The following is a 15,470-nucleotide window of genomic DNA, read 5'->3' on the forward strand; positions in this document are numbered from 1 at the left end:
TTTTCTGATTGCACAGCCTCTGCCGTGCTGCTGGCTACCGCCTAGTGTAGTCTGGATCCCGCGTAGTATCTGACCATTCCTCCAGTACTATTACTTCTTCGGTCAAGTCATGTGGCGCACGTGATCCCTCTGGCGACCGCTGATTCCGTCGCTTTGGCGGAAGTGTTCCATCCACTTGGACAGCTCCCTACAAACTAACTAACATTTGTATATGGATCCTTGCGTCACGGATCTTCTTTGTTAATTATCTTTTTTTTTCTTTTTGAGAATCGTCAAATCCTTCCTCGTTTAAATTATTGGAATCATACCATCGATCCTTCCACAGCTTATTTGGATACTGGTAAGTGAGGGTGACTTTTTTTCTCTCTCTCTTTGTTTCAACTGGTTGTGTTTATTTCCGACGACCGGAGACGTACGGTGATCTGCTCTCGGCGGCTGGAAAAATTACCTCCTTTACCTGCCTTAGCCTTAAGAGGTATTGGCCTTACTTGACAAGGTTACTCTCAAGGCTCAGGCCATCGGCTAGCTTGGTGCCTTAAAAGTCCTTTTCAGGCGCTCAGGCTGCTCATCCGCCCATCACCCTACACTTTCCTTCCAATAATCATCTCAACCTGTTTTAAAGGGTGTCCACCCTTCCTGCAGCCTACCACAGCGTCGCATAGTCAGACCATCGTGCTTTGGCCGGGTCCACACTCGACCGTCCGATGCGCCGCTGTATTGGTCCTGCCCGTCCCTGCCCTTCTGCGTCTCTCTTGCCTTTAGCGTCCCCATCGCTTTCCCACTAGAAGATCCTGCCTCTGCATCGCTGGCGAACTAGCGCCCTCGTTGCTGAGCATCTGCTGCTTCTTGGTCCTGCAACACGGTAAATCTTCTCGTTCCAATCCCTCAAACTGGAGGAGGGGCTTGCTTGCTTGCTTGACCTTCCCCGATGCTGGTGATATCGATCGCATCATCCACTTGCCAATCTTCTCCTTTATCTATGTAACTGCTTGTTACCTATCATTTCCCCGTGATCTATCCATTTTTATGACTTTCCGACAGTGATTGTCTTTTGATATACCCGGCAATTCGTTCTAAAAAGCTCGGATCAACTATCACATCACTCCCGCCTGAACACATTCCATTCACTTATCCGTCCCCCTTTCCTTTCGGCTGCTTCTGAAGTGAATCCTTCCAAGCACAATCTTGATCAGAAGGAAGCGCTTCACGATAATAACATCGCCACAGAAGAGCAGACATCTATTTCTCCTTAGCGCCTTGTTCCCCGACCGCTGGGAATCTCTTTTTCGCCGTCGATCAGCGGTCGCTTTTTCCGACGACGGCACCCATATCGAAATCCGAACAGTCGTTTTTCCGTCTTTTCCATCGTGCTTGAGATGATGGCGACAGCGCTTGATCAACCCCTTTTCGAATCTGTCGCGGGTCCTGCGACGGCCGCCGCCTCGATCACTCCCCCCCATAGCGCCAACGGCAAGAAAGAAGTTCCGGATGGTGTTCCTTCTGAATTATCGGATCTGGAGCTCGATCCTAATGCTGTGGGTGTGCCAGAGGCCGCATCGGTAGAGGAGGAAGAGGAGGACATCGAACCAGACCACTATTACGGCGGCGGCAAGATCCCTGTGTTCAAGCCGGTGAGTGCTGCCCTCTTCTAGTGTCACTGTGCTTTGATGATGTCACTGACGATGGGGCCTAGACGATGGACCAATTCAGGGACTTCCAATCATTCATTAATAAAGTTGAGAAATATGGCATGCGGTCTGGAATTCTCAAGGTTATTCCTCCCAAGGAATGGTATGTCTTCTCTACGATGATTATCTCTCCAAGGGCCATTGCCAACCAACTCTTTTTAGGACCGACTCCCTGCCAGCCCTCGACGAAGCCGTCAAGAAAATCCGTGTGAAGAACCCGATTATGCAGGAATTCCACGGATCACATGGAACCTATACCCAGGCGAACATCGAGCGACAAAGATCATACAACCTCCCTCAGTGGAAAGGATTGTGCGAAGAAAGTAGCCATCAGCCTCCTGCCCGCAGAGGTGAGAGACGCCGCAACCAGGAGCGAATCACTCGCGCTCCCCCTTCCTCCCGAGCCCAGACAGCCCGACCTGATTCTCAGAAACGTCGCCCGGGGCCGGGACGTCCACCCAAACGATCCAATCAGGTGAAAGTGAAAGAAGAGCCTGCAGAAGATACTATTGATAAAATCAAGCCTGAAGGCCCTCCCACACCCGTGTCTCCTGAATCCAACCCTGTCGAGGCTAAGACGGAAGAGTTGAGCGACGGCGAGTCTCTCCCCGCTCCAAAGCCGAAAGGGCGACAACCTAAATCGGTCACCTCCCGAAGAAAACACAACAAAGGCGATGCGATTGACTACGTGGATGAGGAGGCTTTCAAAGACTTTGATTATCGCATCCATGACAACGAGGAATATACGCAGGAACGGTGTGAGGAGTTAGAAACCGCCTACTGGAAGTCCTTGATGTTTAACAATCCGCTGTATGGCGCGGATATGCCTGGCTCTCTTTTCGACGAGAACATCACAACCTCTTGGAACGTCGCCAGGTTGCCCAATCTGTTGGATGTCTTGGGCCAGAAAGTACCTGGTGTTAACACCGCATACCTCTACCTGGGCATGTGGAAAGCTACTTTTGCCTGGCATTTGGAAGATGTTGATCTGTACAGTATCAACTATATCCATTTCGGTGCACCCAAACAGTGGTATAGCATTTCACAAGAAGATGCTCCTAAGTTTGAACAGGCTATGAAGAGTACGTTTACATACCCTGAAGGACCCATGAATAAATGCTGACTACCAAGCCAGGTATCTGGCCCAGCGACGCCAAAAACTGTGATCAGTTCCTCCGCCATAAGACTTACCTTGTTTCTCCTAGTCTCCTCAAGTCGCAGTACGGTATCACCGTTAACAGGCTTGTTCACTACGAGGGCGAGTTCGTGATCACATATCCATACGGATATCACTCGGGATACAATCTTGGTTACAACTGTGCCGAGTCGGTCAATTTTGCGACCGAGAAGTGGTTGGATTACGGCCGTGTCGCCAAGAAGTGCCACTGCGAATCTGATAGCGTCTGGATCGATGTCGATGAGATTGAGCGTAAGCTGCGCGGCGAGGCGACACCAGAATACTACCCTGAATTCGAAAGTGACCTAGATGAATTCGAGGGTGCTTCCGACCTCCTTACCCCACCACGGAGCGTCCCAGAAAAGAGTAACCGTGGCCGGAAACGAAAGCATGACGGTGATACAACCAAGGCGAAACGCATGCGGGTCAATGTCCACGTCCCACGGAAGATTCCTTGCGTCCTGTGTCCCAACGACCTGGATTATGAGGACCTATTGCCCACCGAAGATGGGAAAAATCACGCCCATCGGCGTTGTGCCCTCTACACCGAAGAGACTAGTATCCTCCGTGACGAGACTGGCAAGGAAGTGGTGTGTGACATTGACAAAATCCCGAAGGCTCGCATGGGACTCAAGTGCCTCTTTTGCCGTGAGGTGCGAGGGGCTTGTTTCCAATGTAATTTCGGTAAATGCACGCGATCATACCATGCCACCTGTGCGCTTTTAGCCGGAGTGCAGGTGGAGCAGGGTGAGATTGCTGTGATCGCGGATGACGGCATTCATTACTCAATCCCCAGTGTGGACCTCAAATGCAAATATCACCGTCAGAAGAAGCCAAGCTGGATGACGGGCGGCGATTCTCCCGATTTTGACCGCAAGCTCATCGAATCGGCTCAACGGATGGTGGCAGGGGATTTGGTGCAATTCCAGGCCGACAAGGAGATCAATGGGGCTGTGGTGCTGGAGAACCGACCAGCGGAACGGACGTTGCTGGTCAAAGTGCTGCCACGAGGGTAAGTTTTTCTTTTCTTATTATTTTTTTTTCTTGACACACACACTTGTTTTGTTGTGGTTGTTTAGAATTTTCCTGATTTGGAAATCATGACGCTGACCCCTGTTCCACGATTTAGAGATGTAATTGAGTTACCGTACCGGTGGATGCTTGTGGTACGGCGGAGCAACTTCTCGCCTCTGGCACCAGGAACAAAACCACTCCCTGCCCACTTAGCACGGAAACCCGAGGCCCGGAAAGAGTTGGAATCGGCCCTGCCGGTGGTTGGCAATCCATTTGGCGATGGGCGATCTCCGTATCAGTGGGCCGAATTCGAGACGGTCGACACGACTAATCACCGCTTTGCCCCACCACCGGTGCAGGTCAAGTTGGACAAAGGTGACCAGATCTGGTATTATTTGGGCCAGTCATCGACCGAATGTAGGGCTCAATATACGCACAACCCTAGCGTGCCCGTCCACAACCCGCGGTCGAATTTCCTGGACAGCGTGAAGTCCCTTGGCGCCGTGATGGCCCGGATCCCCTCTTACCCCCACCGCCATCTTCCTCAGTATGCTACTGCCCCTCCTCACCACCTTTCACCTGCTGCTGCTGCTGCCGCCACCGCCGCCGCTGCTGCCTCCCGCCCTTCCCTGCTGCAGCGACCTACTCTTGCCCCTCCTCCTCGTACTCCTTCCTCTGCTGCTCCTCCTGCTAGTACTGCGATGCCGTCTGCCTATCGCTCCCTGCCCACTCAATCTGCCCGCCATGCTCCGTACCCTCAGATCGCCAAGACCCATCAATCACACCACCTGTCTCAGCAGCAACACAGTCCGCAACAATCACAGCAGCAGCAGCAGCAGCAGCACAGCCACCATCTCCCCGCGAATACCTTTGCCAATGTTCGGGAGCTTATCGCTCGTCGCCGCCTGGCCCAGATCACCGACCATGCCAATGTCTTCGCCGGGTATACGATCGTCAGCCCCGAGCTAGTCGTTGAGACGCTCCTGGGTCCCATGGGCTCCGTGCCGCCGCCGACTGGCCTCGAGAAGCTGGAACTCGCCATGGCCCAACAACGGGTCCAACCTCGCGCCGCCGACGGAACCTTGTTACCCCTGCAGCCACTCAATATGCGTTCCGAAGAGGTGACCCGATTGTTGCAGATGCTCCGGTTCTCCCTTGTCAGCCACCGCGACCGGCTCGATGTGCTTCAGAAGAAGGAGACGGAAAATAATAAGCAGGAGAGTGCTCACAAGGGCAGTGTTGCAGCTGTCAAATTGCCTCGCAAGTTTGCGTACCTAGAGCAGCAACAGGAACAGTCACCGACCGTCTATCAGTCCCCGTACAACATGCCTTCTGGCTTCAGCGAGTATGCCCAGAAGACGTTTGGGCTGACTCCAAGCGAGCCGGAGCTCCCTAAACCCTCACTGGCCAATGACTACTTCGCCAGTCTTTCCCCGGAGGACCAAGAAAAGATTCTAAAGACCTGTGGCAGTTTTGTCCAACGGGCCATTGAGCGATCCGCAAGCCATAGTCGCCAGAGCTCCGCATCTAACCTCCGACTCGCATCGGCACTAGCCCAGCAAACCGAGAACCCAACGATAGACATAACAACAGTCGAGGACATGCCATTGTCAGGTCTGGATTTCCCACTACATGCGGACTCTCCGTGTTCCAGTTTCAGTCGTCCGCACCTGCGCTTCCAATCCCCGAACGATTACAACGCTCACGGACCAGAAACACATCACGACCATCATGACCTCTTTGGCGACCAGCAGGCCAACACACGGTTCTGGCAGCATGGGCCCTGGGCTGCAGGCGATGGCAATACGCCTAACGAAGAAACTCGGCCATTTTTTGGACCTCACGAGCGGTTGAAGCACGACTATGCCTCATCTGACATCTCCTTGGGCCGAGGTCCCGGCTCTTTGCATTCTGTCGACATGGCTGGGTTTGGAATGGACGCCACAGACGATCTCTGTAACGTTCTTAGTCCTTGAATCGAACTACCTTCCTCGACTTTGTGTACTTGCAAGCCGGTATAACAGCATCATCTCCATGTAACGATTTGATTGACGACTGCATGACTGGGCGTTTTCAGCTTTTTTGTTTTCATTTTCTCATTTTCATCTTTTGTGACCCCCTTGGATCTTATTATTTCACGACGGAGTTTGACGATAGCTGGCTGGTTACGACTCAGCTAAGACCTTGCGACGAGGCCGTGGTCATATTATCTATTTATTTCCTACTTGACGGTGAAGGCGACCGATGTACAGGATAACGGAGGTCGAGAATCCTTCCAAAGTGGCGGTGGGAAGCGCTCGCCAGGTGGCAGGGCCGTTGTTGATGCCCAGACTGGCCCACTACCCGCCCAAGAAGACCCGCCCGGCCTGCTATTGACGATACCTCCCATCATTCCCCCTCCTTCCTCACTTCCTTACTTCCCCCCTCTGTCTATCTTTGCTTTGTCCCTGTCCGCTCCCCCTTTGCTTTCCCTTGTGGAATTTCGGGACTTCGACTTTTCCTCGAAGATACTGGGCCTACTTTCGCCCTGGACTGCGGACCTCCCGTACGCTAGAGATTCAAAAGAAGCAAAAAAAGAAAAAAGCCATATTTCCAAAATTCCCGAGCAAGTCCTGTTTCTATAATCCTATACACGTCATGCCCCTTGTTTGATACCCCCCCAATTTCCCAGTGTTTCACCACGCTCGGATGTTTCCATATCCCTCAACGGTGTCCTCCCATTCCTTTCGTTTCCGGACAACCCCCCACCTTTTCTTCTCTTCTTCCCTGGCGCTCATCCTTGTCTTTGTCCCGACCATGGTCTCGTTCGGACTGAAGGTCAAGTGGTCCATGAACTGATGGACGGCACTCTGTTCTCGCGAGTGAGAACAGCAGACAGGACAGTCATCGGATGTGGCAGCCGTCACTTTCAGAGTGACACTCGCAGATACATGTATGTTGGAATGATAGCTGTGAATGGAATGTTAAAAATATATAGATGGGGGTGCCCGGTTGTAGTGACTCGTATATTTAGGATAAATATATATAAGCACTGGCAGTCAAGTGAGGGTTCCGCTCTAGTGACGGACCATTTCTGAACCACCTTTTGAATCCCCCGCAATTCGGGAGGCAAGAGTGGTTCGGTTGGGGTTGTACTCCACCGCATGGACCACAGGACGCTGGTTCCTTAGCTTTCTCCTGAATACGAGGGGTTCCTCTCTGTCGCTGTGGTGGCCAAAGGTTACGTAGCTTACTGTCATCCAACAATCGGACGTCATTTGGTCCAGACCCTACGTAGGTACCCACACGCAGTACATGGGAACAGATCAAGCCTGACGTTCTATGCGAGGGTGAAAGATGTCAATTAAAGTTACCGTTCGTCACGCCCCGACGGTGGTGTCTCCTTGCAGACGGAGGAATGTTACATTATGCAAAGACATGTCATGCAGTGGAGCGGCAGACCAAGGTACATGTACCGTACAAATCAGTTTGATGTTTCGGTCTGATGCTAGGGGTAAGTTCCCCTTTTCGTTAACCTGCTCTCTAGTGAAGAATAGGAGGAGGGATATGCGTCATGGTGGTATCTGGCTATCCGGCCATCCAAGATAAGCACAAAGGATAGGGCTTAGCAGGTCTAATGATAACTAACCTCGTGCAGAACGCTTCATAAATCCCACGGTTATCAGCGCGGTCTCGGACCGCCCATCGCTAGTCCGACACCGGATTGGCTTATCAGTCGATCCAACCAGTTTTAGGCTCGTGAGGGGACAATCCAAGACTCCAAGTGGAGGTGTTTAAGGTTCCTGTCCTCGTGTAGTACCCCGGACTCTTGGTGATGCAAGCCTGTCATGGATGCTATACGGACCACTACTTATATGCCTCCGCTCCCCGGTCCGAGCCTGGCCTGGATAGTTGAGGTAGCAGTGCTAGTAGGAGCTGGTCTGACTACTAACCTACTGTCTTATCTATAACCCTATTGACCCTTTCGTGATGACTCTGGATTCCTTCTATACCTGCCCCGTGTCTCAGAGCTCTTAACTCCCACAATCATGCGTCAAAATTCCACCGATGCCAACGCCGATGCGGCGTTGGCCAGGATGGGCTACAAGAGTGAATTGCCACGCAACTTGAGTATGCTGAGTATCCTCGGTCTGTATGTGCTAACCTGAACTGCTCTGGATATGTTTCTCTGCCATCAATGACAACTAACACGATCTCTCAGCTCCTTCGCCATTATGGCTGCACCCTTCGGTCTCAGTACCACCCTGTACATCACACTCACCGACGGCCAATGTGTGAGCATCATCTGGGGCTGGGTCCTCGTCACATTAATTTCCATCGGTATTGCCGCCTCCCTCGCCGAAATCTGCGCTGTGTACCCGACCGCTGGAGGTGTCTACTACTGGAGCGCCATGTTATCGACGAAGGAATGGGCCCCGATGATGTCGTTCGTGGATGGCTGGCTGACACTGGTGGGAAATTGGACGGTCACCCTGAGCATTACCTTCTCCGGGGGACAGTTGATTCTCAGTGCTATCTCGTTGTGGAACGAGGATTTCGTGGCCAATGCTTGGCAGACCATCCTCATGTTCTGGGCGGTGATTTGGTTCTGCGCGATGGTCAATATCTTCTTCTCCCGATGGCTGGATATCATCAACAAGGTGTGCATCTTTTGGACCGCGGCGAGCGTGGTCATCATCTTGATTACGCTCCTGTCCATGGCGGACCATCGCAACGACGGTGCATATGTTTTTGGTCATTATGATGCGTCGCAGAGCGGATGGTACGCTTTCCTTACTTCTTTGTTGTCTCGGCATCCTTGAAGACATACTGACAACCTCACAGGCCAACGGGATGGGCCTTCTTCGTCGGCCTACTTCAGGCAGCATATACCCTAACGGGGTATGGCATGGTAGCGGCTATGTGCGAAGAGGTACAGAACCCACACCGCGAGGTCCCGAAAGCGATCGTCCTCTCCGTCGTCGCAGCCGGTATCACAGGCGTGGTCTATCTAGTCCCTATCCTATTCGTACTCCCCGACGTAAAGACACTACTCAACGTCGCCAGCGGCCAGCCCATCGGCCTGATCTTCAAAACCGTGACCGGATCCGCCGGGGGCGGCTTCGGCCTTCTCTTCCTAATCCTGGGCATCCTCATGTTCGCAGGAATCGGAGCCCTAACCGCCGCCAGTCGATGCACGTATGCCTTCGCCCGCGACGGCGCCATCCCTGGATTCCGCATGTGGCGCAAGGTCAACGACCGCCTCGACGTGCCCGTATACGCCATCCTCCTCTCCACCGTCATCGACTGTCTCCTGGGTCTGATCTACTTCGGCTCCACGGCCGCCTTCAACTCCTTCACGGGTGTCGCCACCATCTGCCTGTCGACTTCATACGGGGTACCCATCCTCATCAACGTGATTCGTGGCCGCCAGGCCGTCAAAGAATCGACCTTCTCGCTGGGTCGCTTCGGCTATGCGATCAACATCATCACCATCTGCTGGATTGTTCTGTCCGTGGTGCTCTTCTGTATGCCTGTGTCGCTGCCGGTCGATGCGTCGAGTATGAATTATGCCAGTGTGGTCTTTGCTGGCTTTGCGGCGATTAGCATCACTTGGTATGTCGGGTATGCGAGGAAACATTTCACGGGACCGCCTGTCACGGGCGACGACGTGGCCGACGTCATTCCGGGGAAGGCTGTTGATGCCGAAAATGCGTATCCGGATGAGGCTGCGATGGGTGAGAAGAAGTGATTATTAACCCTTGTTTTTATTTATTTATTTTTTTTTTTTTAATTACGATCGATGTGATGATTTTGTATAGTTCGGTTTTTTAGTCTTTCACATGTATATACCAGACTTGATGTTGATGGAAATAAATACAATCAGTCAATCAATATTGAACAACAGTAATGAATATAATAATGTCTAGGAACAACTGTATACAAATATAGACTAGAATAAAATAGATAGAATCAATCTATGGCCTGATCGATAAGTATCCGTTGCGTCGACCCCAACACAAGCAAATAGAGAACAATCACAGTCATGCCCCCCAGCGCAACCAAAGGGACCTCCGAGAGCCGCGGTTAGTTTTCCACCCACGAACAAGCAATCAACCACCAGCCAGTCACGGCCACCACCGATCTACTAACTAACTAACTACCTAACCAACTGCCTCTTTCCTCCCTCCCTCCCTACAACAGGACCTCCCCTACACAATTCAAAAAAGGGGCAAGATCACAATTCCCACATTCCTCCCTCATTGACGCGCAATAAGCCAAACCAACCTCGCTCAATTCGCCTTCTGGTTCTGTGGCTGGCCGGAAATCCGGGGAAAGCTTGTAAACTTCGGGCACTCCCTCTCCCGACTTACTTCTTCTTTCTTGAGTTTTTTTTTCTTGTTTACTGGGTTGATTTTACTTTTTAGGCCCGGTGAAAAAGGTTGTATATTATATGGTTCTCTTTTTTATTTTCGTTTCTTGACGTTCGTTTTTTGAGTGTTGTTTTGGGGGGTTTACTATCGTTATCCATGACGGTGCTTATCTGGACCTGATCTTTTGCTCTCATGAAGCGAGTACAGGTACTAACATAGCTTTTGCACCATGTCGGACTCTGTGGGTATGTTTCTTCCTTTCTTCCCTTCTTTCTTACTTCGAGGTTTGATATTTGGTGAATTGATATTTATTGATGTTTGTTACAGATCGAGTCTTCGTCCACGCCCTCAACACCGTTAAACGCATCCCCCGAACCGGTACCGCCCGGCCACCCGCCTCCGAGCGATTGAAGCTCTATGGCTTGTACAAACAAAGCATGGGTACGGATATACCATAATTCTATCTCAGAAGGATATACTAACGGCCAGGGGAAAAACAGAAGGCGACGTGGAGGGGGTAATGGACCGACCGGTCGGGAATACAGCGGACGTGTATGCGGAGTGTGAGAAGTGGTATGTCATGTCATGTTCTCCCGTTCTTTTTCCATGGTCGCAACTCGATTACTGAATGAGAAACTAGGGATGCATGGTTCGCGCAACGCGGATTATCTCGTACCGAGGCGAAACGGAGATACATCTCGACTCTCATTGAGACGATGCATAGGTATGCGTCGCAGACGCCTGAGGCTAGGGAATTGGTTTCGGAGCTGGAGTTTGTTTGGGATCAGGTGAAGATGAATACCTCTGTGTCGTCGGCGTCTAGTGGGAGTCCTGTGCAGGCGGTTGCGCCGCCGTTGTCGCACTCGCAGCCGAGTTATGCGAGTATTGGGGGTCGCTTGGCTCGGTCGGATTATGAGCATTTGGTTGCTACGGCGCGGGGGGATTCGAGGTTACGGGTGCTTAGTCCGGTTAGTCAACCGGAGGAGGTGTTTCAGCGACGGCGAGGGTCTCTTGGAAATCGGGGGCAGGATGAAGATGAGGAGGAGGAAGAGGAGTATGCTGAGGCGCAGGATAATCTTGACGAAGATGATGACGCTCATGACAATGATGATGGCTCTTATAACCATGCCACTACTGAGGATGGTAGTCAGCATGATGTTGATGAGGCTGTACTACGCAGCGGTCGTGGCAAGAAACCCCCGGATGTCGATAGTCGGCGGTGGCGGCGCAGAGTCGAGCAGGCCTTGACCAAGATGACCGCTGAGATTGCTGCGGTAAGGGAGCAGATGGAAGCCCGTGCCGTGGCTCATCACCGCCGGAATAGTGTCTGGGCGTGGCTGAAATGGCTCGTCTGGGTCACGCTTCGACAGGTCATCTTTGACCTGGCTATTCTGGGGATGTTGTTGATCTGGATGCGGATTCGCGGGGACCGACGGCTGGAGGGTAAGCTCAAGGTCGGGTGGGCGGAGGTGAAGACGCGGTTGTCGAAGTTGAAAGGGCTTCGACGGGTGTCCAAGGTACATAAATGCCCCTAGTTGGTGGGCTTTCCTTTTGCTTTCTCTTCGAGTACATATTCTTTCTTCATATATCCTGATTAGATTCCCTTGTCTTTCGTTCTTTGATTTCTTTTGTCATGCCATGTTAATGTCAGGAGGTTGGATTGGTGTTGGTTAGAGTCAAGGCTTCCCTGTATTCTAGCATAGAAGTCGCGTTGCAATTGCCAAATAACTCAAGTCCTTCACAATACCCATATCGAAGATGTAGTCACGACACTAGACCGAGAAACCAGGACACTCAATTCCTATGCTAATATGTACACATACAAACAGTCCACAAACCAGACCAGACCAGACAGACATAAAACAAAACCTAATACTGAGGACCAGGGAACTGAGCATAAATCTGCTTGGGACGCAGATGAACCGGGGTCTGGCCCTCGGGGGCGCCGGGGATCGTCTTCTTGAGGCCCTGCAAGGAATCCATTAGTCACACCACCTTTTATAAAACCGACATTCAACACGGAAGACAAACCAGCTTGTCAAAGACACACTTATTCAGCTCCATCTCGGGCTTCCGGCACTCCCACAGATGGTGGTTGTTGTTCTCAAGACACTCCCAGTGCGCGGTGAATTGTTTCAGGCAGTGGGTGTTGATATCTTTGATACTGCAAGCAATTAGCAACCGACCCTCTCCCTACCCCACTTTCCCTGAAGCTCTGCAACCAGAAGAGAAGAAACATACACAGAAGCAGCACATCTCGTCACCTTCCGTCCCTCCTTCAGACAATCGAACTCCCCCCTTCCATTGGCCTCCTGCTTGCACTTCATGTAGTCATCATTGAAGGCCTTGCACCTGTCGCCGATAAAGTACGCCGCACTAGTCAGGGGTGCCGAGGTCGCGCCGACTTCCTGGACACTGGGAATGTCCGCCGGCATGGGCGTGGTGTCCACCAGGACCTGTTGGTTGAACCTATCATGGAAACCGCATTAGCGTCTCGTTCGATTGGACACGGAAACAACCGGTAGCGGTCGTCAATTGGGGCCGTGGGCAGAAAATAAAAAACATACTGAGGTTCTCGGGCCGCCATTTTGTCTGGTCGTAAGCGTGAATTGGGGAATTGGGAGACCGTATAGTGAGGAGGGCCTTTGATGGACGAGTCCGGGTGATGCTGGAGTTTGGAGGTCGGTTTTTGCTCGTCTGTCATTGGTCCGTTGCGGGAAGTTATGTAATATTCATGCCTGAGGTGTCCGATCCCGCATCCGACGCGGTCATATTATTTCTTGCCTCAGGCAGGAAAAAGACCTGTTGCTGCTGGAGCTGTCTCACGTGACACGGCGAAAAACAAACCAGCTCCCGAGACAAGTGAACGAGTGAATTGAATGCAGTAGCCAGTTTCAATTGCAGTGGTTCTGCACCCCGACCCTTTACGAAGTTGCTGCTTTGCTGCAGCGTGCGGTTCGGAGATATTGGTCCGACACTGAGTTTGCTTTCGCGGAGGACGGTGACAATCTGCGATTCTCTGTCGACCGACTTTCCATCTGCTTGAACAAGACTTGGTGCGGAGCTTTGGTTTTTATTTTTAATTTATTTACCTTTGGGTGTTAATATTGAACACGCCACTTTTCTTCGACCTGTTCGCTTGACGTTTCCCCGACTCGCACTCCGCTACGTACCGTAATGTCTCTCTTTGGAAATCAGACTCAGACCCAGCAGTCCGGCGGACTGTTTGGGTCATCAACGACCGCGAATAAGCCCAGCCCCTTTGGCGGCGCTGCCACTGGAGGAAGCCTTTTTGGCTCGAACACCACCGGAACGGGAACCCAGCAGAGTAGCGGCGGTCTCTTTGGACAGACACAGAACCAGGGCGCGACAGGTGCTGCTCCTGCTAGCGGTGGGCTGTTCGGTTCGTCGACAGCGACATCTCAGCCTCAGCAGAGCGGTGGTCTCTTCGGCAACACTACGACACAGAATCAACCGCAGACGGGCGGACTTTTCGGGAATACTGCCACCCAGCAGAAGCCCGCTGGTGGTCTCTTTGGTGGATTGGGCCAGTCGACACAGCAACAGCAGCCGCAGCAGCAACAGACGGGCGGTGGATTGTTCGGGGGTGCGTTGGGTCAGCAGAAGCCTCAGGGCAGTCTGTTTGGAGGTACACTAGGACAGACGACACAGCAGCAACAAGCGCCGCAACAGGGTGGTGGTCTTTTCGGAGGTGGATTAGGTCAGACACAGCAGCAACCGCAGCAGCAGCAGAGTTTATTTGGAGGCACCCTACTAGGTGGTCAACAGCAACAGGGCCAGCAGCAACAACAACAGCCTCAATTGGGCCAGTCGGTGCAACAGCCGGGGTCGAGCCTTTGGTCGCCTGGTCGCGCCGTCACTGGAGGTTAGTTCTGTTTGTTCGAATTATTGTTGAAGATGCATTGCGCTGACTCTCGTAGTACATCGGACTGTTCCGACACAGATCGCGATCGTCAAGGATAAATGGGACACTGCCAGCCGCAATTCCCCGTTCCGAGCGTACTTGTATAACCATGTCGGCGAAGAGGCGGCACCATTCTACCAACCCGGACCGGACGACGACGAATCGAAATGGGAGGAAGCGTTGCGCAAGAGGCCCGCACCTGGCTATGTGCCTGTTATTGTGAGAGGCTTCTTCGAGCTGGGCAAGAGAGCCCAGCGGCAAAAGGACTTCCTTACCATGATGCAAACTCGCCTCCACGAGATCAATAACTGTCTCACCGAATTGCTCTCCCGCCACGACCTTAAGATCTCCGTCAGGATAGCCGACTGCCGGCGGAAGCACCTTGTCCTGAGCAAGCGGTGTCTGGCGCTTGCGGCAAAGACCCAAGTCCTACGCAACCGGGGCTACGCGATGGACGACGCGGAGGAGGAGCTGAAGAAGAAACTCGCCCTGCTGGAACGCTCAGTCTTCGATCCCTCCTTGAACGGACGCGAAGAAGAGATCTGGGCCCGAATGCTGGCGATCCGGGAACACTCGAAACGCCTGCAGCTGGAGATGGAGAAGGCTGGCCCGGGTGCTGCTGCCCAGGCGGATGACGAATTGGATGAACAGACTATGAAGACTGCTAAGAAGGTGAGCACCAAACCTCCACTACTACTTTTATTCGATCCCTACTAACAGCCTCTAGATATTGGACGACTATCATACCCAGATCAAGCACCTGCAGAAGGAACTGGAGTCCGTGAGGAAGGACTTCGACGAGGCAGAGAAGCTCCAAGGCCGGGTAGATCACTAGCCTTGTGCTCGCTACGCTATGATTGATCGTGACACTCGGGGGGAATCCATGGCTTAGGTTGAATGTCCGGGAGCAAGGAGTTATAGGAGCTGGTAATCTTGCAATTGATCCGATTCGGAAACCCTTAGATAAAGAAGAAGAAAATCCCCCAAAAAACCGACACTTTGTCATTTCCCCATCTTCATTCTATATTTCCGCAGTGATAACCCGAATGTACAATAATAATACATCTGCCGTTGGCTAGGCAGGAGCAAACAGACAAAGTGACGCCGTCTAATGAATCCCCGTCATAACGTAGACCGTACGAATTATGGACCGCTTAAAGGAACTTCTTGACGAAATCGATAGCGAAGGGAGCTGCCCTTGTTAGCTCGTCTATGTCCCGACAAGAAAGACAGAAAGACAAGACTCACAGAGATATAGAAGGATACCACCGGTAATGGCAGAGCGGATAGTCTGCTGAGCCTCCTGCTCACCA

At 52.2% G+C, this 15,470-nt stretch overlaps 6 protein-coding genes across 6 annotated transcripts; 5 read left to right on the plus strand and 1 right to left on the minus strand.

The window, feature by feature from the left end:
* Positions 1-1,379: 1,379 nt before the first annotated feature.
* On the plus strand, positions 1,380-3,881 carry AO090001000296 (putative jumonji family transcription factor; the record flags this gene model as incomplete). The annotated part of the gene is made up of 5 exons (XM_023234486.1): positions 1,380-1,631; positions 1,694-1,791; positions 1,851-2,038; positions 2,192-2,770; positions 2,824-3,881. 5 exons carry the CDS (start codon positions 1,380-1,382, stop codon positions 3,879-3,881), a joined length of 2,175 nt encoding a protein of 724 aa, XP_023089606.1.
* An 84-nt stretch (positions 3,882-3,965) lies between these two features.
* On the plus strand, positions 3,966-5,855 carry AO090001000297 (uncharacterized protein; the record flags this gene model as incomplete). Its single annotated transcript, XM_023234487.1, has 1 exon — positions 3,966-5,855. One exon carries the CDS (start codon positions 3,966-3,968, stop codon positions 5,853-5,855), a length of 1,890 nt encoding a protein of 629 aa, XP_023089607.1.
* A 2,052-nt stretch (positions 5,856-7,907) lies between these two features.
* On the plus strand, positions 7,908-9,610 carry AO090001000298 (putative GABA permease; the record flags this gene model as incomplete). Its single annotated transcript, XM_001818785.1, has 3 exons — positions 7,908-8,011; positions 8,081-8,641; positions 8,704-9,610. The coding sequence occupies 3 exons, from the start codon at positions 7,908-7,910 to the stop codon at positions 9,608-9,610; spliced, it is 1,572 nt and encodes a 523-aa protein (XP_001818837.1).
* An 851-nt stretch (positions 9,611-10,461) lies between these two features.
* AO090001000299 (acyl-CoA-binding domain-containing protein) lies at positions 10,462-11,767 on the plus strand (the record flags this gene model as incomplete). The annotated part of the gene is made up of 4 exons (XM_001818786.3): positions 10,462-10,477; positions 10,560-10,673; positions 10,733-10,805; positions 10,873-11,767. 4 exons carry the CDS (start codon positions 10,462-10,464, stop codon positions 11,765-11,767), a joined length of 1,098 nt encoding a protein of 365 aa, XP_001818838.1.
* Positions 11,768-12,101: 334 nt separating this feature from the next.
* Positions 12,102-12,819, minus strand: AO090001000300 (coiled-coil-helix-coiled-coil-helix domain-containing protein; the record flags this gene model as incomplete). Its single annotated transcript, XM_001818787.3, has 4 exons — positions 12,102-12,200; positions 12,264-12,396; positions 12,474-12,701; positions 12,800-12,819. The coding sequence occupies 4 exons, from the start codon at positions 12,817-12,819 to the stop codon at positions 12,102-12,104; spliced, it is 480 nt and encodes a 159-aa protein (XP_001818839.1).
* A 590-nt stretch (positions 12,820-13,409) lies between these two features.
* AO090001000301 (putative nucleoporin) lies at positions 13,410-14,992 on the plus strand (the record flags this gene model as incomplete). The annotated part of the gene is made up of 4 exons (XM_023234488.1): positions 13,410-13,881; positions 14,049-14,118; positions 14,151-14,829; positions 14,885-14,992. The coding sequence occupies 4 exons, from the start codon at positions 13,410-13,412 to the stop codon at positions 14,990-14,992; spliced, it is 1,329 nt and encodes a 442-aa protein (XP_023089608.1).
* Between the last annotated feature and the right edge of the window lie 478 nt (positions 14,993-15,470).

Source organism: Aspergillus oryzae, chromosome 2 (assembly GCF_000184455.2).
Source record: "Aspergillus oryzae RIB40 DNA, chromosome 2".
In the NCBI taxonomy this organism is placed as follows: domain Eukaryota; kingdom Fungi; phylum Ascomycota; class Eurotiomycetes; order Eurotiales; family Aspergillaceae; genus Aspergillus; species Aspergillus oryzae.